General features: G+C 42.5%; 3 protein-coding genes across 3 annotated transcripts; 1 reads left to right on the forward strand and 2 right to left on the reverse strand.

Annotated features, from left to right (window-relative positions):
* Positions 1 to 530: 530 nt before the first annotated feature.
* LOC108070023 (chaoptin) lies at positions 531 to 23342 on the reverse strand. Its single transcript, XM_044396168.2, has 5 exons — positions 22543 to 23342; positions 20739 to 21001; positions 7594 to 10516; positions 5351 to 5835; positions 531 to 3683 (listed from the first exon to the last, which is right to left on the reverse strand). Exons 1-5 carry the CDS (start codon positions 23285 to 23287, stop codon positions 2652 to 2654), a joined length of 5448 nt encoding a protein of 1815 aa, XP_044252103.1. The 5' UTR covers positions 23288 to 23342; the 3' UTR covers positions 531 to 2651.
* On the reverse strand, positions 12198 to 14461 carry LOC138913904 (serine/arginine repetitive matrix protein 2). Its single transcript, XM_070219088.1, has 2 exons — positions 14336 to 14461; positions 12198 to 14280 (listed from the first exon to the last, which is right to left on the reverse strand). Exon 2 carries the CDS (start codon positions 14255 to 14257, stop codon positions 12479 to 12481), a length of 1779 nt encoding a protein of 592 aa, XP_070075189.1. The 5' UTR covers positions 14258 to 14280; positions 14336 to 14461; the 3' UTR covers positions 12198 to 12478.
* LOC108054736 (uncharacterized) lies at positions 17496 to 18737 on the forward strand. Its single transcript, XM_017137800.2, has 2 exons — positions 17496 to 17964; positions 18601 to 18737. Exons 1-2 carry the CDS (start codon positions 17496 to 17498, stop codon positions 18735 to 18737), a joined length of 606 nt encoding a protein of 201 aa, XP_016993289.2.
* Positions 23343 to 25325: the final 1983 nt, after the last annotated feature.

Raw genomic sequence — 25325 nt, forward strand, 5'->3', positions numbered from 1 at the left:
GGAGATCTTACCCTTGCGTAGGCTATCATTGATAATTACACTATGCAGCATAAAAAATTTACCTCGATGGATGCTACATTTTTGGATTCGTTACGATTTCCCAAGTTAAACTGCGTTTTCCAAAAAGTTCCCCGACGCAAGGATTCTTATCAAAACGACCTCAAAGTTCGAAAAATGCTGAAATTGGCCAACTCAGAGGCAAATGGATGCATGGTTTGATTCGATGTTAAAGTTTTTTAAAGGATACACTCTTTATCTTTCAAACCCCATACTTAGAATAATTTTAGAATTTTTTTTAAGGCACCTCATTCTTTCACTGCGTTCCAAACTTCTAAATGCAAATTGAATATCCTCTGCAATACGTATTGCAATGGGCAATAATTATATTTTAAAGATATATACAGATAGCCAGAACAGTGGGCCATTTCGCCCATGGGTAAACACAGGTGAAACCCGGACATTTTAGGCAGTACGCAAATACAATACCGTGTGCAAATATCCGCTGCAACCAAATAAAAAAAGATTTACGCTTTTGTTTGAAAGTTTCTTGTCATTTATTAATATTTTACTTTGTGTTGCTTGCCATACAATATTTTGGTTTTTTGGGTTTTAATTTATTACATTTATTGTATGTTTGCTGTATGTTTGTTTAATTTTTACCTCTGCATTGTGTATGTGAATTTTGTGTTTTGCTCTTTATGCCCTACAATTCAACTGGAATTGAAGGAAGGGTTTTGGCATGTCAGCGAATGCATCAGTTTTTGTTGGCTTTTTGTAGAGCATAACAAAGCTTTGTTTAATTTTATACTTCTGTTTCTCCTTGGGTTTCTTCGCCTTGTTTTTTGTTTATTTCATGTTGTCTTAAGTTCGATTTTTTGATTTTGATTTGCATTATGCGTTCTTATTCTTCTGGCCATTGTTATTGTTTGCTTCTTAAGTTTGCCTGCATGCATACTATAGTTGTTGTGTTTTGCATATAACAATATTAAAATATTTGAGAAGCCCATACACACAGCACACAGATAGAGTAGAGGGGGCCGGAAGGCTAGCAATCTCCCATGAATCTCGTCGCCTCGGCTACGAATTACTGTGTGTGAGTGTGTGCTTTCGTGAGGGGTTTTGATTTGAATTCGTTTAAATCGTTCGCTTAATTATCTAGAAATTCTTTAGCCATACTAATATTTGTATTATTCCGCTTTTTGTTCCTGCATCTGGGGTTTCGTCATAATGCGTAATGCTTATTTGCGAAAGTAATTAATTACGTGTATTTCCATTCCTCGGCTAAAGCTTAAATTGTTTTCGAATCGGAAAATAGGAAAACGATATAGTTAACTATGAGAAAAAAATGTATGTATATATGTATATGAAACTCTTTGAGTTCTTCTAACAATTATGCATACTTTGGGGCTCTGCACTTAAACTAGTTTACTTTATTGTTTACCTTTATATAATTAGTTAGTTATTTTTGGTAATATGTTACGACACATTCATATCGCTTTATATAACTAGGTTTTCTTTGATTTCTTAGCGTTCGGTCTAAAAAAAAAACACAAAAATACGCTCATACATTATCCACTCACTAATTCTAGCTCAAAAAAATTGTGTGTGTGCTTTCCATTACAGTTATATATATTTATGTATATAAATATGGCCATGTGTGTGTAGTTCTTATAGATAGCTTTATATGGAGCTTAATTTGATTTAGATGCAACATTTACGGCTGAGATTTCGCTTTGATTCCACTTTATTTACATTGAAAATTTCGCGATGCCATCCGAATTTCGCATAGAGTTCTACTTTCAATTGTCATAACTAAACGAACGTTGAACGCATCATCATGATTATCACTAACCTAGATTTTATCCCTTTTTCTATATTTATCTTTTCTTTTTTTGCTGGATTTTTGGTTTTTGGTTTCTATCGTAAATTAAATGCATTTTGGGCACATTGAAAAACATAAAAATGCTTTTGCATTTGTTCTGATTGGTAAAAGTGGTTGACTCCATTTGAAATATGAAATATGCGAGATTTTGCACATTTCTTTTTTTTTGGTATTGCAGCTTAGATGTGAAGGGGGGTGCTGAAGTGACTGAATTCACTTAATTCACTTGAATTTCCAATAAATCGCGCCATCTATTTAATTATTAAAAGCGGATTTTATTGTTGAATGCCAAAAATTGAGCCCACACATGTGGTCGATCCTCTTATAACTGATTTATTCTCGAATGAGTAAGCGATTATTTCAGGATATTAACACTGTATTTGGGAAAACTTTAATATGGTCTAAAGCAAACATATTTATACATATTAATTTTTATATCATTCGTTACATGTTTCTCATTTTATATTACTTTTATTTGTGTCAGTTGATTGAAATATATCAGAAATAATAATAAAACATTTACAGATAAATTTTAAAATAAATATTTCTTTGCTCAGCATCGAAGTTGTGTATTTCTGCGTATTTTTAACTGAACTAATTGAACGTTTTTCAAATCATGAATTTACCTTTGAGGCCGAATGCAGAAATGATTGAAATGTACATATGTTTTTCTGGATTACCGACAGTTTTCTATTAGAAAATCAACACCCCCCAACCCGGTACCAAGACCCGTGCATTAATTATTTGCTTAGCTCCTTTGATGGTGCGACTAACACACGCTCAAGTGGTTGGTATTGAGCACCACTCCCGCAGCCATGTAACCGTTATTCTGCCGGTGGGCATGGCCGTGGGCGTGGTTGTGGCTGTGGGCGTGGACGCCGTCCACGGAGGAGTCGGCCACTACCAAACCCACGCCAACAAGGGGACTGCCCGCCTTGCCCAGCGGCACGCCCATAATTGGCACGCCACCTATGGGCGTGGTGGCCGTGGTGGTGGTGGTGCCTGTGCCCCCTGTGCTCAGGCTGGTCCCACTAATGTGCGCACTAATGCCGCTGGGCACACTGGTCATGTGCGGCGAGCTGCTAGCGTCGGCCGAATTACTTGAATTTTTCGGTGCAGCCGCCGCGGCCGCCGCCGCTGCTGCTGCACCTGCGTTGGCAGCAGTCCTGGTCAGCTCCTCATTGGGGATGGAGAAGTGCCTGTAGGAAATATACTCCGGCGGCAAGGCAGCCTGCCGCTTGGCGTTCTCGATGCGTTGCTTCTTCAACTTGACGTAGCTCAAAACGGAGATCATAACGATGAACACTATGATGCCCAAGCAGCAGCCCACAATCAGGCCCAGTCTTCTGGTCAGGATGGAGTGTATGAAGCCATTGCTGGAAAGCCCGTTCTCGTCGGTGACCAGGCTGGGCGTGGAGTCCAGGGTCTGCACATCCGTGCAGGCGGAGATGTGCGAGTTCTTGAGCACCTCCATCAGGACGTGGTCCAGGACGACCGCATTGTCCAGGTCATGGTCTTGATTATGGTTCTGGTCCTGGATGAGGGCTCCGTTGGTGTGGGTGTTCCGGTTGTGCTGATGCTGGTGCTGATACGGCGAAAAGGACTCCGGCAGGGGCGCCGACATCATCACCGCCTCCTCCTCGCGCAGGGACTCGTTGGCATGGAGCCGCTGCAGAGCGTTCGCCAGCGGCTCCGAGAGCCAATTACCGCTACCGATGACACAGATGTGATAGCGCGTATTCGGACTTAGTTTGGTTAACTTGGTCGAGCTGGCCGTACCATTTAGCCGCTTGCCGTGGATCTGCGGAATAAATTAAGCAGGTTGCAAGACGGTTATTGTCATCGCCATGGAGCCATTGTCGTTTCCATTCTCATTCTCATTTTCATCAGCATCGCCGATGTCGATGCCGTGTCGCTTTATTAAAAACTTTCCCTGCGGCCCTCGGCCTTTTGCGGCCACAGTGGCCTGGTTGCTCGCGGTTTATCGATGGAGAACCAGCACTCCGAAATGGTCTTTGAGCGTTGGAAATGTGTAGTAATGAGCGGACGGAGCAGAGTGTCCCACGATATACAGAGGATTTATCGACCAGTTAGTGGCTAATTGTCAGAGCGAGTAGGTAAATAGTGACTTCGGACATACGGACAAAAAGGGCTTAAAGGGATTTGTATAAATTCTGAGGTATCGAAGGCCATAAAAAGTTTAGAACAATGAATATTTCACTAAAAAATATTTATTTTTTTTTGCTATGTTTTTTATCCATTGCGGTTTTCAAATATGAAAATGTCAAATTAAATAATAATAGTAAATTTTCAAATATTTTCAAATTAAATCATGCAATTAATTTGCATTTGCAATTTTACATTAAATATTAGGGGAGTGTAGGTAAGGTGACGAACGATTCGTTTTTTGAATGTAACTTTTCCAAAAATCAATATTTTCAAAAGTGTAAGCATTTATTTCTGTAAGATTAAGATTAGAAATTTCAACGGAGCTAAATCCTCACTAAAAAGTTGTAGGGTAAAATGAAGAACTGATAAATAAACTCTAACAATATATGCAGATGTGAAATTTTTTTCACAAGAAAGGTTGAAAAATTACATTAATAGATAAATTACTTCAGTATTGAGTACTACCTGGACGTATTAGACAGTTTACTATCTAATTGACAAAAATTAAAGTATTTTACGGAAATGTTATTTTGGATATGAAAAAAAAGAAGTAAGGGGCTGTCCATGTATTATGTAATCACGTTTTTGGTGATTTTTGACCCCCCACCCCCTGCTGATCAAAAGTAATCTTTCAATAAACACTAACTTTCAATAAACAATAATCATCATAGCCATGTCCGTTTGTTTGTCCGTTTCTACGCAAACTAGCCTCTCAGTTTTGAAGCTATCGGCTTGAAACTTTCCCAAAAGTCTTCGTTTTATTGCAGGTAGTATATAAGTCGGAACCGATCGGATCGGACAACTATATCTTATAGCTCCCATAGGAAGGATCGGAAAAAAAAGGTTAAAAAATTTTTCGCTTCGGTGTTTTTTGAAATATTACCTTCTACTCTTGGGGATGGTTTTTTTTTAAATATTTCTCAATTTCAAATTAAATAAATCGGACGACTATATTATATAGCTGCCATAGGAACGATCGGAAAATTAATGGAAAAGTAATAGGAAATAAATTCTAGCTTCCTTGGTTTTTATTGTATACTCTTCTTATCTAGGATATAATTTTTTTTAATAATTCCTAATTTCGAATTAAATTTTACAAAAATCGGACGACTATATTATATAGCTGCCATAGGGAAAGATAGAAAAAATAATGTCAAAATAATACGAAACTAAAAAGTTTAGCGATTCGTAAGTTAATAGGAATGATCTGCAAGGGTATATAAGCTTCGGCTAGCCGAAGCTAGCTTCCTTTCTTGGTATATAAATATAATATATTTTTTTGCGCAGGCAGGCACTCACCTCATCCGTGGCGACGGGGAACCGATCCCTATCCCGCTCCTTCTCGCGTTCCCGTTCCCGATTCCGCTGCTTGTCGGGCTCTTGACCTCTCTCCCTGTAACCGTCCCGCTCACGGTCCGTTGGAGATCCGGCCGGAACCAGACCGTCGCCGGTGGCGTGGTAAACAATTTCAAAGCCATTGAGGCCCAAATGGTCGCGGCTCTGCCAGGACACGACCACCGAGTAGGGCTGGATGTCCTGGATGGCCATTTTGGGTATCAGCGGGGCGTCGCAGAACTGCTGCGGCTCCATCCGGCCGAACACCTTGCCCCGCAGCTCCGTTGGGTGTTCGCACCTCAGGTAATTAATGGAATCGCCGCCCAGCCCGCCGCTCAGTCCACCGATTCCTCCTCCTGAGCCGGAGCCCGTTGAAAGCGACCATTTGCGATGATCCCGCAGCCATTCCCACAGCTTCTGGGCGTCGCAGCTGCAATGCAGTGGATTCTCTGAAACGAGCACGCAATAAGCAACAAATTGGCCGTGACAACGGGATGGCAATAAGGCACACAGGGCAAAATAGGGTGAAAGTGCTATGGCTACGGTGAAAATCAAATCGCTAAAACTCCTAGTTAATGTTTATAGGTGCCTTAATAATATGTGTTAAAATTAAAAAAAAATAGTTGTAAATATATTGTTTTAGTGTAGCGCAAAAACTAAATGATAGGGTAGCTTTTAACTCGGCAGCTAAGCTAATGCATTGTAGCCATGAATGTAAAGTTTGACTCCAGGGTGACCGTAAAAAGTAATTGCACTGTGGTCGAAAAATTAACTGAAAACGCCACAAAAATCGCTGAGCGCTAAATTCGGGTAGAATTCATATTCATGTACGTCAGAACTCCGTCCGAATTTGGAGTTTATCGATTTGATGACAAGCCGCGTATGATGACAAGCCGTCGGATTTTATGAGAAATCGTGTTTTTTTAAGCTTTCAGCCGCATGCGATTGGCTACAATATGTTTTCACAAAATCATAATTCGATTAAAAACTTATCTAAAGACGACTTAAGCAAACAACTTGTTCATATTAGAGAACCTAAATTGTTCATTACAAAAAAAAGTTGTTTTGGCACCGTAAAGAATCGATACTAGCGATCATAACTGGATTATATGAGTGATTCTTTGTGAAACGATATCTTAAAACGATATCTTATTTTTATGACAGCCTGGAATGGTCTTAGCGTGGATGTAAAGTGTTGCTAAACATTCGAGTGTTCTTCTTTAGAACTAAATAAGTAGCAAGAAGTTATTGTCCCACGTTCAAATTGGTAGGGATTTCTTTGTTATACCAAACTGCATTTTTCCTACTAGTTTTACCTAGGATTTCGTTCTCCCGGAATTCATGAAGAACGAAAACTGTTCGTCTAATATAACTAAACTAACAAAGAAAGACTGCTTTGTTTTTTATTGTTTTATTTAATCATGCTGAAAGTAATGGAGGTCCCATTTCGAAACTTTCAAGAGCCAACAAGAATTGTGCATTGTACATTATACTATTTTTTTATAAAGATTAAAAATGTCGATTTGCGGAAATCCGCGTTTGAAATTTTTTTTTAAGTTTGGACTATTTTTTGCATTGGAACCATTGTGGGTGTTATTTTTATCTGAAAGCTTGGCAAAAGTAATCATTTTTGGGTCTTTTTATTTAATTTTTACCCCTCGCAATTTAAAATTATAAATTAATTAAACAAAAAGAAAGCGTCGCCATAACTTCGCATCTGTCAAATGGATTTTTTTTTACCTTTTTAAAAATTCTTTTTAAATGGTGTAATATTGTGATAAAAATGAGATATCGTTTTGAGACGATTAAGAAAATCTCGATACGTTTCACAAAGAATCACTCATATATGAAATCATTTTTTTTTTATGTTTTTTGCACGATTTCCTAAAAACTTTTCAACAAAATCATAATTAATTTGGACCTCCACTCAATTATTGTTTTATTCAAAATGGCTTTAACCATCTAGAAGTTGCGATCGATTTCTCATTTGTAAAATCTTAATTCAGCCATTCCTTTCAAAATATTGTAGCCAAGAGAAAATATAGTTTTTTTTGCATCCAAAACGAACGGACAAGGGGTAAAAAGAGTGTTACTTTTGAGGTTTAAAGTCAAAATCGTAGTATTCCTTTTAAAATAAAGAGCACAAAAAACTGTTATTTACTGTGCCTGTTTAGGATAATTCAATAGGAAGTTCCTAAGGTACTTACCCTCTAGCTTAAGTGTTTTTAGATTGGTTTCAAGCGGCTTCAGTGGATCCAGTGGCACCAGCTCAAAGTAATTTTTGCGCAGATCCAGCACATGCAGCTTCCTCAAAAACCGAAAGGCGTCGTTCGAGAGAACCGTCATCCGATTGCCCATGAGCAGCAGTTCCAGCAGGCCGTGCAGATTCCTAAAGGTTTTCTTCGAAATACGATCCAGCTGGTTGAAGCTGAGGTCCAGGGTCTGCATCTCCGACAGATCGGCACTGAACTCCTCCAGGTCCTTGAGGGTATTATGCGAGATATTGAGGAAACGTAGCAGCCGAAGTCCCTGCAATCGCTCCTTAGGCAGCATTTCCAACTCATTGACACTCAGGTCCAGGGTAAGCAGATTGGTGAGGGACTTGAAGGCGCCCGGGGAAATCCTGGTAATTCTGTTATTCACCAAATGAAGGTGCTGTAGGGCTTGAAAGGCCTCGAAGTCCTTGGAGGTGAGTATGGAGAGGTTCGTTTGGCAGATGTAGAGCTCCTTGAGGTAGGGGTACCGCTCCTCCTTCACAGTGTAGATTCTGTTGATGGGATTGCCAGTCAGGTTTAGCCACGACAGGCGTGGTATGGAAACGTCCGACAAAGCTGAAGAGGGTATTTGCAGGAATCGATTGCTGGACAGGTCCACCTTTTGCAAGTTGATCGAATGGCGCAGGAAGTTTGCTGGCAACGAGAGCAGCAGGTTGCCACTCAAGTCCACGCTGTCCAATTGGGTCAGGTTGACGGCGTTGAAGCCGCTCAAGGCGGTGATCTTGTTATCCCTCAGGACGAGTTGCCTGAGGTTCAGGGTGCCGCTTAGCTTGAAGAAATCTATGGAGGCCAGCTGGTTCCGGGCCAAGTCGAGACTCTCAAGGGTGCTCAGGTTATAGAGCGCTATGTGCGGGAACTCGGAGAGCTGATTTCTGCATAGCTTCAGTTCCTTGAACACATTGAGGCCACTGAAGATATTGCGATTCATCTGCGAAAGCCTGTTGTCGCACAGGTCCAGTCTCACCAAGTTCGTGTTCTTGGCAAAGAGCAAGTCGGGTATCTGTCCCAAACTGCAATTGGACATGGAGAGCTGCTGCAGGGAGCGCAGTCTGTCGAACATTCCCGCCATTATTCCGCCAGAGCCAACGTGACTGAAGTTGTTGTGGTTCAACAGCAGCCTCCTCAGATTTGGTATGTCCAGCTTTTGGATGTCCGCTGGATTCAGTTGATTTCTCTCCAGGTTCAGATCGTTCAGATTGGTCAGGGACTTGAAGGCATGCTGCTCTAGTTTTCTCAGGGAACAGTTGGCCAGACTCAGAGAGTTCAAGGGCAGCTCGTCCAGAAAAACGTCGCGTGTCAGTTGCACCAGCGGATTGTGGGACAGGTCCAGGGTCTTGAGATTCTTCAGCTTGGCAAAGGCATATCCTTCTATGGCCTCGATGTGATTGCGGGCTATACTCAGTTCCTCCAGGCCCTGGAGGGGTGCGAAGTAGTCCCTTCTCAGCTGTCTCAATTGATTGCCACTCAGGTCGAGGAACTGCAGCAGTAGCAGGTTGACAAAGGTGTCCTTTTCTATGTCTCTGATTCTGTTGTCGCTCAAGTACAGCCTGCCCAGCTGAGGAGTATCGGCGAAGAAGGACCTCTCCACTCTGGCCAGCTGATTGTCCTTTAGCCACATGATCTGCACCTTTTGCTGGCGACGGAATGTGCGGGGATGGACTTTGTGCAGGTAGTTGGCCTCCAGCTGCACAGAAAGCAGCGAGGAATTATCGTCCGGAAAGATATCTTCCAGTACAGTTAGCTGATTATCCTGCAGATTGATGTGCTGCATATTTGCGAGGGTGTGAAAGGCCTGCGGCTCGATATCCTCGATGCTGTTCTTCTGAATGTGCAACTCCTGAAGGGCCGGAAGGGGCTCGAACACGCCCTTCCTCACCCGACGGATGCGATTGTTGTGCAGCCTCACCTCCCGCAGGTGCTCCAACTTCCTGAACATGCCTATCTCCAGGTCCTGGATCTCGTTATTATCCAGGGACAGGGATGTGAGCTTTGTGCTCTTGTCGAACAGCGTAACGGGCAAGAGGGGTATGAAGTTTGACCTCAAGTACAGGTGATCGAGATTAACCAGAGTGCTAAAGACATTCGGGTCTATGTGGGCTATGGCATTGGACTCCAGGTAAATGACGTCCACGTTTGTGGAGTTGGTAAACGCGTCTGCCGGCAGCTCCAGGATATTGTTTTCACTCAGGAAGACCTCCCTCAACTGGGGTAAGTCCGAAAACACCCCTCCTATGGCGTGTATATGATTGTGGCTGAGGTCCACCGTTTGCAGTCTCTTATTCCTCTCGAAAACCTTTGGATCCAGTGATATGATCCTGTTGTGTGACATGTCCAGGGACATGAGCTCGCGCAGACTCTTGAAGGCCTCCGGCTGGACCAACTCTATTTGATTCGCGTAAAAGGAGAGCGTTTTCAGCTGCGGAAAGGCCCTGAAGCAGTCGTCCCCGATTTCGGCAAACTGATTGGAGCTCAGGTCGAGGAAAATCAAGGACGGCAGCTGGAACGCACCCGCTGCAGCCGCCGCCGCCGAGGCATTGTTGGTGGCCAGCTGAATGTCTCCGTAGAAGGTGGGAATCCGGTTGTTCGAGAGCCGCAATATGCGCAGGTGGTCCAACTTCCGGAGGGCCATCAGCGGGAAGGTGCGCAGTCCGTTCTCCGAGACGTCTATCTCCTGCATGCACTCCTCCAGTCCAGCGAAGGCGTGCTCCGGCATTCCCTGCAGCCGGTTGCCCTTGAGGTTCAGCTTCGAGAGCCGCAGACCATAAAAGCTGTAGTCCTCCACTCGCACGATCTCGTTGTAGTCAAAATCAAGGGCCGTCAGCTTTTGCATCGAGCTCAAGGCTCGGGATGGCATCTGGAATTAGGAAAAAGGGCATATGCTGAACTTTAAAGTCGAAAGAACATGTAGAGCACTAAATTTATAATGGTATAATGGTCTCTCATGATGTTTATTTTCAAATAAAAAACTGAGGTACGCTGGGAAAACTCGCATTTTATATGTATGATTCGTCTGATATCAGAACTTGTGTATGGTGATGGTGCGATCGTCACTAGCCAGCTAACAAACATTAAAACAATAATTAAGACAAGAGAGAACGCTATAGTCCGGTGGGTGTCCCTACTATTTAATACCCGTCACTCAGCTAAAAGGAGTGCGAGGAAGATGGATATATAACATTTTTTTGATTGTGTATAACTTTTTAATGAATGGTCCGATTTGAAAAATGTCTTCTACATTTCGATAGGTATGTATATTTACAACAAAATTGCATTTATACGCCCGAGGGGGCGTGGCACCTTGATGGCTACAATATTTCCTTTACTCTGCGAGTAACGGGTATAAAAAGTGTAACTATGTTTTTATAGAAAATCTATATCTGTAAAGTTACCGCGACCTGTTGTTGTGCAGAAAAGATTTGTAACGTGCAAAAAACAATTTCAATATCATTTCGTATACGCCACGTGCCTCACGTGTGTTTTTTTTTGGCTTTGCTTGTTTGACTTTGTGGTTACGTTTACTTCAAGCTTTCCCTTGTTTTTCGGAAAATATTTAATTAAAAATCCCTATTATACAACAACCCCGTGGCAGTGAAAAATAAAAACTGGAGTGCGCCCCCAGGGACATTCCCAATTCGCTTGCACGATTGTTTGCACACCTGCTTTGACCGTTTCACCTGTCACTGTCACCATACAATTAAACTGCTTTTGCCCCGAATAAATTGAAAATTTGCCTGGTCTTAAATGCGAGTACAACAGGTTTATCTGATGTGAATTTTAGCTAAAAACTAAAACAATTTTTTTTACTTTTAGGTAGCAAATAGGAACAGATAAGTGGTAGTCATCAATTTATTATAAAACCAGTTTTTAAAATAAAATCGTCAAAATGCTCAACAAGGGCGACCTGGGTTATTCGATAAAATTAAGCTCCCTTATTAATAAATGGTCACTTAAAATATTTTGTATGGTCTGTCTGTCTGTCTGTCTGTCTCAATATACAGTTCCAGTCGTTAATATAAATGCTAGCTAACGCCCGACAAAGTTTCAGATATTTGAAAAATTTTCAGAGGAGCACGCATAAATGCATTCGTTTAAAATATTTGGCTAAAACCGAAAAAACTTTGGCGATTTCATTTTGTATTTTAATTTATATTTTAATGCAAATATAAAAAAACCAATAACAATTATTTTCATGGACCTTAAGTAATCGTTATTTGAGATTTTTATTTTAAAAAGACTATTGCGATATTATGTTTTAAACGTCAAAAATAACGTTCTTTTTACTCTTGTTCCCAAAGTATATGCATGTCAACAAATCTGCAAAGCAAATTAACTGTTATTTGTCCATGCCTATAAAGTGCGTAAAAACCACTTAAATTGTTCATTAAAACTTGTACAAATCTCAGTATTCCTTTTAAAATAAAAATCTCAAATAACGATTATTTGCGGTCCCTGATCATTTTTGATTTTTATAATACATTTTTCCGGTACAAGTCAAACATGAGAGTTATATACCAAGTTTTATTTAAAAATTGCAAATACAATTTTAAGTCAATTTTATCATTGGGTTAAGTCTTGCAATCTTTGCTTGGAGTATTTATTTTTTCGATTTCTTAGCGATGCAGTTAATGCTTGCAGTTATACTTAGCCACTTGGCCGAAAATAAATACGCAACCACAATTTGTTGTAAAACGTCTCCGTTTGTATTAGGTGTTATTTGGAGGATCATGAGAAACAGCTTTCCCTGGTAGTTCCTGGCAAGTCCTGGTATCCTATCCTGTGGCTCCTAGCTCGCTCCGCGTCCCTTCCTTTGGCCGTCCTAAGGCGAACGCGAGCCGGGGCGATGGTACTGCCCGTAGCGCGGCGACGAACGGGAGCGGGAGCGGTAGCGCCTGTTGAAGCGCGACCGCGACTTGGAGCGGAAGCTGGAGCGCGAACGGGAGGCGGACCGCGAGTCGCGTCCGGACAGGGACAGCGAGCCGGAGACGGAGCGCGAGCGGGACGTGGAGCGCTGGCGCGGGCGCCGATTGACCGGCGAGTAGCGGCGGTAGTGGCGCCACGGAGCCTTCAGCATGCTCTCCTGGAAGGCGGACACCGTGATGCGCTTGCCGTCGATCTGGCCGCCGTTCATGTGCTTGATGGCGCAGGCGCAGTCCTCGGGGCGTGCGTACTCCACGAAGGCGTAGCCACGCCCCTGGCGGCCCAGGTAGCGGTCCATGGGGAAGTCGACGGCGGTGAGGGCGCCGAAGTGGCCAAAGATCTCGGTGATGTGCTCCTTGGTCACCTGGCGCGTCAGTCCCTTGATGTGCAGGCGCACAATGCGAACGGGCTGGCGGAACTTGAAGGTGTCCTTTCCGTTCCGGTAGGCCATTTGGCCGCCCTCGCCGTCCGTGCCGCCCGGTGGACGCCTTCCACCGCCCCCTAAGTTCGTTTTGCGCCGCTGGTAGTTGTTGTCGTGGTCGTTGCCGCCACCGTTTTGCCCCTGGCGACTGGGCTCCCGACTCGGCGGCGGCGTGGTGGGACCTCGACGGGGCCGATCATTGCTCACCGACCTGCGCCTGGAGTCCCAGCGATGCGGCTGTGGGTTCTTGGCCGGCTCCTTGGCCGACTCCTTGGCCGTCGGCGGTTTGGATCTCATCGGGGACCTGGCTGGGTGGGCCGGCTTGGGGGGCGCAGGAATGGCGGGGGCGGTGGCGGTGGCGGTGGCACTGCCGGAAGTCCTGGTGGCGGCCGCCTTGATTTTGGCGCTAGTCGTGGTGTTGCCGATGTTCTTGGCAATGGTCTTCGCGATGGCCTGGTTGTGATCGCTGCGCATGCGCTGCTTGCGATGGTCCAAGGCCGCGGCAGCCACCATGGCGGATGGGGTGGCCACCGGAGGGGGAGCGGGAACCGGAGCCGGCACAGGCTGCGGATGGGAATGGGAATGGGAACGGAGATGGGAATGGTGCTCCGGACCAGGCAGGACAGCCGGAATGGGCGCTGGCACAGGCAGGGGAATGGGGCCCGGTATCTGTATAACCCCGGGAGCAGCTGTAGCAGCGGTTGCAGCGGGAGCAGGATCCTCCTCCTTCACCAAGCCCGCCAGCTTGGCGGCGGACATACCGCGACGACTTTTCCTGGCCGAGCGCTTCGAGTGGTGGCGCCGATTGCCGCGCCGGCGATGGTGCGAGTGCGAGTGGCGCGGATGATGGTGGCGCCGATGGCGGCGGTGGTGCCGGTGGCGGCAGCACGAGTGCTTGGGGCGCTCCAACTTCTTGCCGCCGCCCTCCGGCTCCTGCTCGCTGTCGCTGGACGAGGTGGTGGAGCTGCTGGTGGAGCTGGGGTAGCTGGAGGATCCGGTGGAGCTGTAGCTCGAGTCTGAGTAGCTGGAATCGCTGCTGCCTCCCTCGCTGCTCGCTGAGGCGTTCGAGGGCGATGGCGAGCGGTTCATCAGCCGGGAGGGAGCTCCTCCAGCGGGCGCCTCCTTGCGCTCCCTGCGATCCTTGCGCTCCTTGTGGTCCTTGTGGTCCTTGCGCTCCCGGCGATCCTTCTTGAGCGAGTGCAGCTCCCTGCGCTCCCGCTTGATGGCTGGCTCACCTTCGTCCTTCACCTTGGTCATCTTCTTCCGGTAGTTCTCTCTCACTGCGAAAAAGTACGCGTTTTTCCCGATTTTCGGAGCTGGTGCTATGTTACTCACACGTCGGGGTCTGCTTCCAAATTAACTGTGCTGGCGTGAAAAAAATGGCCTGACAACTGTCATCGAACGTCCGAGGTGAGCAGGCAAAGGCCACTCGATTGGAAGAAACAGGTAACTTGGTAACTTGGACCTGGGTTGTCACCGAAAGAAAAGTTCACGCAGAACAACAATTTAGAGCTTTACCACTGAATCGTTGATTTTTTGTTAATTTGTTCTATTAATTTCCATTTTCCACACGGAAGGCAATAGGCTAAATAAATTGAAAGCTATAAACATTCTCGGACTTCCCTTTGCCATAAAATAATTTCCCTCGTTTGTTCCGATTTATAGCCAAAAGTCGGATCAAATTTTTGGCCAGCTGTTAATTTGTATGTCAGCCCCTTAGCAAAGTATACATTTAGTGCATAAAATCTATGAAACAGGCCATAGCTGGGTCTAAAATCAATTGCAATATAATTGTGTGTTTTAGACAGCTGTTTTATGGCAGTTCTGTACAATTTTCGCATCTAGCGCTACACAATTCTGAAAAAAGGGTTGCCGAGTTTGCCAAAAAATATGCCTATTAAAATCGGTTCGCTCAATTTAAACAATAAATTAAGTGGTATTTTTTAACAACAATGGACAACGATTTGGCAATAATTGCAATGGCTTGGTTTTACCGGGTTTTGAGGTGCAACCACAAAATAATAATGAATAAGTCAAATATGCAACTAATTCCAATTCCGATTAATTTTTCGGAAGTTAACAGAGTAACAACAGAGGGAAATTCGAATTCGGAAGTGATACTTGGAAGTGATACTCACGGACGTAATGCTTTCCCCACATCTAATTTGAACATTGATAAAATAAATTGGATAGTAAAATTAAATTCAAAATGTAGTTTTTAATATTGGAATAATAATATTGAAATGCATACTATTTAATAAAAAATATCTTAAACCTGACATGTTTGTAGTATGTAGTTTATATATTAACACAAGAAATCATACTGATAGGACCGCTGAATGCGACGAAATAGCATTTTATAGTTTACAACTGTATCGCTATTATTTCGGAATAGTGTTTTTTGGTCACGATTCTGGAAAAACTATAATTAAAATCGCTTTCATTTCTTACTACTTAAAAAAAAATTTTCTTTTTGCAGTCTAAAAATTATGATTATTTTGAAAGCATTTTATTAACAAATATGTTTAAATATACAATAAATTAATATTCAAAGTTATCGAAAGCCGAAATGGAAATGGAATATGAAATAAATGGATTTACTACAGTTTTTGTTTTATCAGTGTAGTAAATATTTTGATGTTTTGAAAGGACACTTCGACAGCTGCCAATGGCAACTGGAGTCGAGCAATTGAAAATATTTTCTCGTAATTTCTTTGAACGACCACCCGAGTGGAGGGGCTTTTAATTGCATTGATTGAGCAGAGTTTCCACCACACTGGCCACGTGAGGGTGGGCACTGCTGTGTGTGAAGGCCACAGGCTCGAAAGGATGCAGATGCAGTGTCACCTGACATGGACAAAGCGAATTACGGCCTTTTAATTAATGTACTGACATGGAAATTTATGGCAGTCGATTTTAATTTATTGAACCTTCGCGCTGCCGTTTGGCGCCTTGCGAACGCGACCAGGACATCGAGGGCGACCAGGACAAGCGACTCCGCCCCGACTCAACCGAAATTTATGGCCAGTGGCTGGCCAGTGAAAAAATGGTCTGCCATAAAATGATATTTATTTTTATTGTTGCACATTATGATATATTTATGGGTATTTTGAGTTCCAAAGACAAGGCAAAAAACGATTCACGGCTGTCCGCGCTCTAAGCCTTGATCACGGGTCGCTTCTTGGGGGCACAAGGTCCGCTGGCGCTAAGGCCTCCAGCAATCCTGCGGCACTGGCTGCTGCAGGTTTCCCGGAGCAACTCCTTTCCGGCATTCCTCCGGATGCAGTTCCGCTCTTGGAGGCGACAGGGTCGCAGCTTGGTGCAGGTGTTGGTGGCCCTGTCGCGAACGCAGAGGACCCGCGGACTCTGGAGGTCCTTGATGGTGCAGCGATCCCAACAACGAGGAGGTCGCCCAATTCCGTCCGCCTCAATGGCTACCACAATCGTGGTAATCAGCAGGACAATGCTCAGTTTCGACATTATTGTACAAGCAAGTGGGGTTTCCTCCTCAAGTTCCCTCGATCGAGTGATAACTTTTCCCGAAAAAATGGTTTATTTGTAGGTCTCTGCACTTCTAAAAATCAGGTGGCTTTTTTTGTACCCATCAAAACATATGCTGTATTATTGCTTGTTTTGTAGTTGCCTTTGTTGCTGGCTCCATATGGCTTATTGATTGGATTGGGCTTACGGATACAGACTGGGTTTTATATTTAGCAACTGTGAAAGGACTGAAGATGATAAAATATCTGTTCAATAAAGACATCTAAAAGCATATTAAAATAATTTAACTTTTCATTGATTGTTCTTTATGTGCACGTATTAAAAACATTTGTTTAGCAAAATAATACACCATCAATTAATCAGGCCCATAAGTAAACACAATTGCTGGTAAATTCTTAAATGGTAAAATATGAAATATATTCCTGGTAATTGTTTTTATAACAGACAGAAACTGTATATAATGCACTTACGAAGAATCAGGCCCTCAGACGCTGAAGAGTTTCAGTGTTAAACTCAATAATGTGCAAAGCAAGCCTCGTATTCACTTTAGGTAAAATAATTCTAAACTCTCGATTTTGTAAGGCCGCAACACTAAAAAAAGGCTTAATACTACCAAGTGTACAACAACAATAAATAAAGCAAAACTACACCCAAAAAAAAATCAAAAGTGTTAACTCTCTAAGCGTTTTATTAAAAATATACTAGATGTAGTTTAAAAAAGTGGTATTAACCTAATACTAAATAGTATTAATTTCATACGAAATAGTATAAACTTTATATTTTGTAGTTTCATTTCTATACCGAAAGTTTCAATTCAATACTTTTAAGAGTATTCATTTAATACTCATCTTATTGATGCAAATTTGACAATCAATAATGTAGAATTCATGTAACAATAGTTTCGTTTCTATGACTATTTTTTTTTGGGTGTAGATTGAATAGTTTTAAAATCGGGTCCCATAAAGATTTTATAAAGCAATACATATAAATAAGTATGAAATCATTTTTAGGGATTGTCCTCATTGCGGTGGTTAGTGGCACCAATAGGACAACCACCAGAAAGCCCACTACCATTGAGTCCATTGTGATCCGAGTCCCACCGCCCCGCCCACTTTGCATTCTCCCGCCCCAATGCACGCTTCGAAGTCCGCGAGTCTGTGGTCGTCACCCCAATGGGGACTGCCAGCGTTTCCGGAACATTTGCGACCTGCTGGCCCTGAATCGCCGGCGAAACCCCCTGCAGGTGATTCACACCCGGGAGCTGGACTGCCGAGGAATTCGAGGCGTGGGCGAAGCGAGCCGGCGACCTTGCTACTACCCTTGTCCCGCTCGTCCGGTTATTTGCAAAAGAACGCCCCCCGAGGCGGAGATCTGCGTTCGGTCGCGAAATTTGCATAGCTGCAAGCTGCTGGCCAACAATTGTCAGCTGCGCAACCAGAATTGCCACAGCCAACCCAGAAAAAGTGAGTACTCCACAAGGGAAGACCCTTTGAGGCTAAGGTATTTATAGAATTACAAGTAAAAAAAGGACTTTAGGTGCTAGATTTTATTTTTTACATTAAAGAAACTTTTATCGTTTTCAAGTGCATTGCGGAAAAACTGATTATTCGATATGAAAAATTTAAAGAAATGTTAGTTTTTCAAGTATCTTGCCGGTGAACGAAGAAATTTGGGTTTCTTTATTAAATCTTAAAGGCCAAATTTAAAAAATAGGAAATCCTCCGTTCAGGTGCAAGATAATAATTTTTTGAGCGATCTGACATATTGTTTTCCCGAGATCGTGTCCACCAAAAAAGCTGTGTAGTTAGTTATATATACAAAGGGAAAATGGAACAAAATGTATGAAACTAAATAACATTTTTCGTTTTTAAAGGTTAGTTGTTGTATTTTTCTTCTCCTAGTAATATTTTATAAGAAAAATTTCAACAACTGGCTCTTTAAAAGTTAAAAACGGGAGCACTACACGGGTACACGGGTACAACGGGTACATTTAAAAAGCATTAATTTTGTAACACCTTATTTATTTATACTTACATTTAACATTTGTTACTGATAATCGTGTACTTTAAATCGAGTGAATTCATTTTTATATTTCTTAGACTGGCACCGCACCGATAGACGGCGATGTGGGCGACGGCAGGTGGGGGATAAGCCAGATGTCTGTGAGAAACTGCCCGTTCCGAACACTGCTGTCCCAATAACGACCCGCAGACCCACCACCAAGGCCTCTGTATAAACTAACCTTGGGTAATCTCTGAAAACTAACGACAGTCGCATACACTAGGTCAAATAAAACGATATTTATTCTTTAAAAGAAGAAAAACTTAAAGAATGTTGTTTAGCCTAATTATCTGAAAGATTGTCAAACCCAGGAAACAACGTTCAATCTGAAAATAATATTGTACGTCATTGATTTGAATAGCCTAAGCTTCCATTAAGGCACAGCACAAAATATGTGCAACTTTTATATGAAAATATGATTTTAAACACGATTTTGCAGCTGTTTCTCTGACTTTGGAGCTATTTTATGGAGGTTTGGATTTATTTACTACCTCGACTGCCCTAAAGCTCTCCTCGGCGCATACAGCCTTCTCTATCTGCCTCCCAGTCGCTGTCTCTTTCTGTGCGATTCCGACTGGCCGACTTTGCCAGTTGCGCTCGCCTGCAAATTATTTTATTGAACGCAATTGTTTTTGGCTTTGGCTCGTTTGTTATTCGGCGGCGGCGGCAAATTACTTTTTATGGCTGGCGGCGGGCTTTTCACTTCCCATTTGCCATTTTCCCTGCCTATTTGCCATTTGCCGCTCGCCCCTGTTGAATGCGCAGAGCTGGATTCTGGGATTCCCGGATTCACGATTCTGGATTCTGGATTTTGGATGCTGCCGCTGCCGTTGCGACGGCTGTTTTTCCAAATTTAATGGCGTAGAAAGCCATTTGCATTTTTTTGGTTGCCCAACTTTGTTTAACATTATTCGGCGCCGTATGTTGCCGCTGGAAAGCTGGATAGCTGGAAATGGTGCGGAGTCCCAGTGCCCGATGTGGGACTAGCTTTTGATGGACTAATTAGCTTTGGCGAAACCACCGCTGAAACCACTGCAAATGCAATTAATGCGGCTGGGCCCAGTTCCTCTCACGACTTAGCTGCGACTCGAACCCAGTGCCGCCCGAAAATAGGCAACAAATTGGAACAAAATTGGGACTTCTGTGCAACAGTTTCAGTTTCGGAAAAACAAAGAAGCAATCGTTGTGGACGGCAAGTCGCGTAGTGACGAAGCGCACACGAAAATATTTAAATCTGCTGGCGTGGTCTGGTCCTAACGAGTGATACACAAATGGAAAGTATTATTTTAATCTTCCAGTTTGAACACCAAGACTCTCTAGAAGTATGTAGATCTGTCCAGTCGAGTTAATTTTAAATTTTGGCCGCTTTACACGATAAAAATTAAATTAATAACAACAACTACACACTTTTGACGAATTTTGTAGTTCTAGAGTTCTCCCGCGAGAAGAGAGAAGCAACAGAAGTGTTTGCCGGCGCTCGTATTGCTGTTCTTTTCTGACGTTGCGCTGTTGTCATTTGATGCAAGGTTGCTAAATTCAAAATCGTTTTCTTTACTAGTAGGTCTTTTTGGAAACCGCGTGTATTCCGGCGAACATAATTTTTTAATTTAAAATTTTACCTTTTAAAATTACATTTTTTGAAAAATATATTCTAAAAGATATTAAATTTTTTTTTAAATATTTTTCTGAAAAATAAAATAACTAAAATATAAATATTTTGCAGCAAAAATAATTAGATAATGATATTAGATATTTACTTGGGATAATTTTGGCGAATTCCGGCGTACATAATTTTTGAATTTTAAAGATCTCTTAAAAAATTGTACTTTTTAAATTTACATTTTTTGAAAAAAATATTTTCTAAAAGATATTACATTTTTTTTTTAAATATTTTTCTGAAAAATAAAATAACTAAAATATAATTATTTTTCTGCAAAAATATTTAATTATTGATATTAGATATTTACTTTGGATAATTTTAACGAATTCCGGAAAAAAATTGAACTTGAAAGCATCTGTTATTATTTCGAGTCTATTCGGTGTAGGGTCCAAAGGGCGAATGGGGGCGTTAACCTACCTTTTGGGCGTTATTTCACTGGGCGATATTGCATGGACCCGTTATTACTTAGCATTTTCAAACATTTTTCACAAGACTTGATCGATTTCTTCCACTCACCTGTGTCAGTTTTCCATTAACAATGCTGAGGGATTCCAGGCTAGAGCGAACGTTGCGCAGACTGTTGTCCTTGAGGGCCTCCAGGTGGGAGTGGGAGAACTGCAGGTGGCGGATGTGGACGCCCGGCTGGAATACGTCCTGCGAGAGTGACGTCACCGAGCGGTCGAAGTCGTAGATAGACAGCGAGTGGATCGGCGCCGATATGCGCTCGAGGGTCGAGCGCAGCGATATCGCCGTCGTACCGGGACACTCGAGGAATAAACCTGCAAATCGGACGAAATTATCATTTGACTATCGCTGACGGGCAGAGGCAATTTGCGCATTTCAATTAGCTCCACTTTGACTATCAAAGGAACTGTCCCGGCCAGTCGATTGTAATGCATATTATTAGTCTGCCAATCTGAATGGACTGTCATATTCGTTTCACTTGACGCCCCACATGTATACAAATATATGCACCTCCCCAGGTGCTAATTAATATTCATGGATGATGTGGAACGGACACTTAGATTGGCAGGCACCTTGTATGTAAGTACTGATTTCACTGATTGGTTGGTCGAAATCGAAGAAAATGTTTGTGAGTCATTTCTTGTTTTCATTGACTGATATCAACAGAGTTAGAAAACAGATGTAATATAATATTTGGCAGGCTGCAATAAAAGGATTCAGTTAAGGCGAGAACCTCAAATATTTTGCTAAAGTGGGCTTAAACGAGAAAAATTAGGAAAGTGTATTTATTTAGCGAAATGTATAATGCTTCGTCTTAAAATTAAATATCTTTATGTTTGTATATTGAAGGTGCGATCGTCGTGGCTTTTTTTTTAGTTTTAAGTAACATCATTATTTCTTGTTGTGTGTTAACCACTGTATTTTGGTCCTTCGCAGCTGATGAAATAATGATTCCTTGGTGTTTGGGGTCAACACCTCTTATTCTGGACACCCCAGCTCATGATGATTCCATCAAGCCGCTTTGATTTTGTGAGGAACATCTTGAAAATACCCTGGATTCGTGGAGGTGTGTGTGCAGATTTTTAAAACTAAAATTATCTGTCTGTCAGTCTACATTTTAAATAGGCAATAATATATCTGGAATCCCTAGAGCCACACCGATCGAACGAGTATTAAACTATTAGTATTTATTTTGACTCCAAGGGCATATAAACTTCGGCTTGCCGAAGCTAGCTTTCTTTCTTGTTTTTAAATAATTTAGTGATAAGAGTTTTACAGCTTATATTTTTTAACCTTAGGGGAAACGTTCTATTTATTATTAACTTTATAGTTTATCTTAGATTTTCAAGATGGCAACATGGGTTTTTTTTAATAAATTTTGATCACAGTTTAAAATTTCAATTGTGCTCAGGACCTTCAGAAGAAGGTCCACTCAGAAAATCATAATTTGTATCGACTTGAATTTTTTTTAGCTATATTTTTAATAAAACAATGGAATAAAAATGTTTTTGAAAAATTCACTTTTTGATTGTCTAAATTAATTAACTAAAATGACATTTGATTTTGATAGAAATTAATGTCTGGGAGATATTTTGAGCCCTAACAAATATGAAAATGAAATCATGTTTAGGGTTAAATATTTTAAATTAAACCCTTTTGAAAAAAACAAATGTTATACTTCGTACTCTTCTGCTTTTAATTGTATAAAGGGAAACTAATGTTTTGCACTGGACACTGGGCATCTTATGGTCGTGGCCTCGTTATTGGACTCGTCCGCACGTCCTGGGTGCAATAAACTTTAACTTCGTGTCTCGACTGATGCGTTTAATTAGTTCGCTCGACCGTTCGCACTTACCATCCTCGAACTTGTAGCAGGGACAGGCGGTGTTGTCGAAGCTGGGGCACTCGATCCCAGCCGCTCCTCCGCCGCCTGCGCCGAGTCCTGGGCCAGGACCTCGTTCCCCCGAGGCTGCTGCCCCGCCGAGGGAGCCTTCGCCTCCGCCTCCTCCTCCGCCTCCACCGCCTCCTCCGCCCATTTCCGTGAAGAGGAGCTCACGTGCCGGTCCTTTGGCACTGGAGATGGAGATCCTGGCCGAAGGTGTCATCGAGGCTGCGGTGTCCGGCGGCAGCAGCATCAGCAGCAGGATAACCGGGAACAGGGCGAGCAGGAGCAGCTCCGACCGCAGGACATGCTGCTGCACGCCGGCAACATTATTGCGATTTCGTCGGTGTTTGTGTTTGCCTTTGCATTCGGAGTCTGTCAGTTTGGTCTGCTGTTCGTGCTCCTTGGCAGCCGCCGCCTCTTCATTTGTCCCCATTGCCATTTGCTCTATTTGACGTCCTTGTTGCTGGCGCTGATTATGCTCCTGATGTTGCTCCTGCTGTTGCTGCAGTTGCTGCTGTTGCTGGTGTTGCTGCTGCAGCTGTGGATGCTGCTTGTTTTGACGTTTAGCTCGTTGTTTTTGCGGCACGAGATTCCCCCGATTTTCCGATTCCTTTTCATTTTCGAGGACTGCCGCCTGCTCGTTTGTTGACTTCGTGCATTTCGCTAATAAGTTTACCAGCGGTGCTGTCGTTCTTGAATTGCTGCCTTTGCACATTTTCCTTGTATTTTCCTTCTCTTGCTCCTCAGACTTCTTCTGTGACTCTGTTTCTGTCCCTGTCTCTGTCTCTTTCTGTTTATGTGTCCCCGTCTCTTTCAGCCCGTCTTAAGCAGCGTGTCGCATTCGCCTGGATATTTTCCTGTTGCCATATCGCTGCAAAGTAGAGAAAGGGAGAAACGAAATTAGTTAAGTAAAAGCGTATGAATTGTCATAAAAGATTTCCCAAATTTCCACACACTTGGGCTAGTTCTCACGTTTTATGTAATAAAATAGTATATTTTTTATGGAAAGCCATGGGCGGACCCTCGGGGGGATATGGGGAATAAATTCGGCCAACCCCCACCTTCAGATGAAAAATGAAAGGAAATTAGGTCTCCAAAAAGTATGCAACAAATTATTCTAAAATCCCCATTCTTGAAATCAGCCATGAATGAACATAGCAGTTTCCAAGCTTTATCCATAATTTAAATCACACTAGAGCACAAAAACCGACGTAGAATTGAAGAACAAGCTAAAAATGTAATTAAAGTGCTAATACGAAAACCCCATTAGGGCTTAATTATACAGCAAATTAATAGTTCCTTGCTTATGTGAGTGACTGTGGAGTCTGGTGCCAGGACTAACCCATTTTCCAGGGTCCTCGGCCGCAGTTTTATTTGTCTTTCGGGCGTCCCTCGGACTTTTTCTGCCTTGTTATGCTGAGAACATTAGACCATTTTTTGCCGGACTGCCATCGTTTGTAATATGAATTATTTTCTAGCATGCCTTCGCAGCAGTTTTGCCCACTTTTTCTCACTCTTGAATTTCGTTTCATTTTTATTTTCAATTTGAATGCTCGCCGCCTCCCGAAAGGAATTTGTGTCAAGTGCGTGAATTTTTTTTGGCCTTTTTCTGGGTCCCAATTTACTGTTTTTTCCCTCGTGGGAGACTGTCACGTTGGCATGCTTTATTATTATTATTTTATTACTTAGTCGTTGTTGCTCGCTCGTTTTCTAATTAATGCGTTTTTCGCTTTTCCCATTCTATCCCATTTCAGGGCCATTAAACGCCATTAAAATTATGGCAGCTAATGTGCCAAATGACTCCTGCCGGCTGCCAGTCATCTTAACCGGAAATTTCGTTTACAAAAATAAATAAGAATGGCAAAAACAGCAGCTAAAAATTAATTATTCGGGATTTCCAGCTAGTTAAGTGACAGCAAAACAAGGCTAACTAATACAGCGATGGGATTTACTATAGTAAAAGGTACGATAAATCCGTAAATTACCTTAATAAATATTTAAATACAGAGATTTTTAAAATCATCGTTGTCCTTCAATAAAACGGTAAACAACTATTAAAACTAGAAAAATTATAGTAGATAGGAAGACGGGACTGAGCATGCAGATTCTAGGGTTCCCTAAGGAGCGGTAGTTTGTTTCATCAAGTTGCCACGCCCCCTCTAACGCCCACAAGCCGCCAAAATCTGTGGCGCTCATTGTTTTGATGCTAAAATACAAATTTAAGCTGACATTTTTTGTTTCGTCAATACCTATTGCCTTTAACGCTTATTCATTCATTTTCTGCATTGCCAATTTTAAAATTGGTCAACAGAGTAAGTGTTAACTATTTTTTTTAAGTAGCTTAACTGAGTAACGGGTATCTCATAGTCGAGGCACTCTGCCATAGCGTTTTGTCAGGTTCCTATCAAAATAATACCGATGTTGCACTTTTCATATCAATACGATCTAAAATCATATCAATTACAAATGTTGATATGAATCCATCACAATAGCTCTAATAATTTCGAGATGACAGGTACATATACCGCATTTTTGGCAATACGCCTCCGTTATTTTTGCACAACAAAACAAAGTTTAGGACTATTCAAAAAATAAAATACACAGCACTTTTGAATAGAGCTTATTCACGCGAAAGCCTCAACTGCGGAACAGGTCACCTTTCTACGGTGATGATGGTGATGGGCCCCTCACTTCCGCCCCATTGCGACACCTGTATTTCCCGACCCTTGGGCGATCGCTTAACCTGTCGCTTT

Source organism: Drosophila takahashii, chromosome X (assembly GCF_030179915.1).
Source record: "Drosophila takahashii strain IR98-3 E-12201 chromosome X, DtakHiC1v2, whole genome shotgun sequence".
NCBI classification, from domain to species: Eukaryota; Metazoa; Arthropoda; class Insecta; order Diptera; family Drosophilidae; genus Drosophila; species Drosophila takahashii.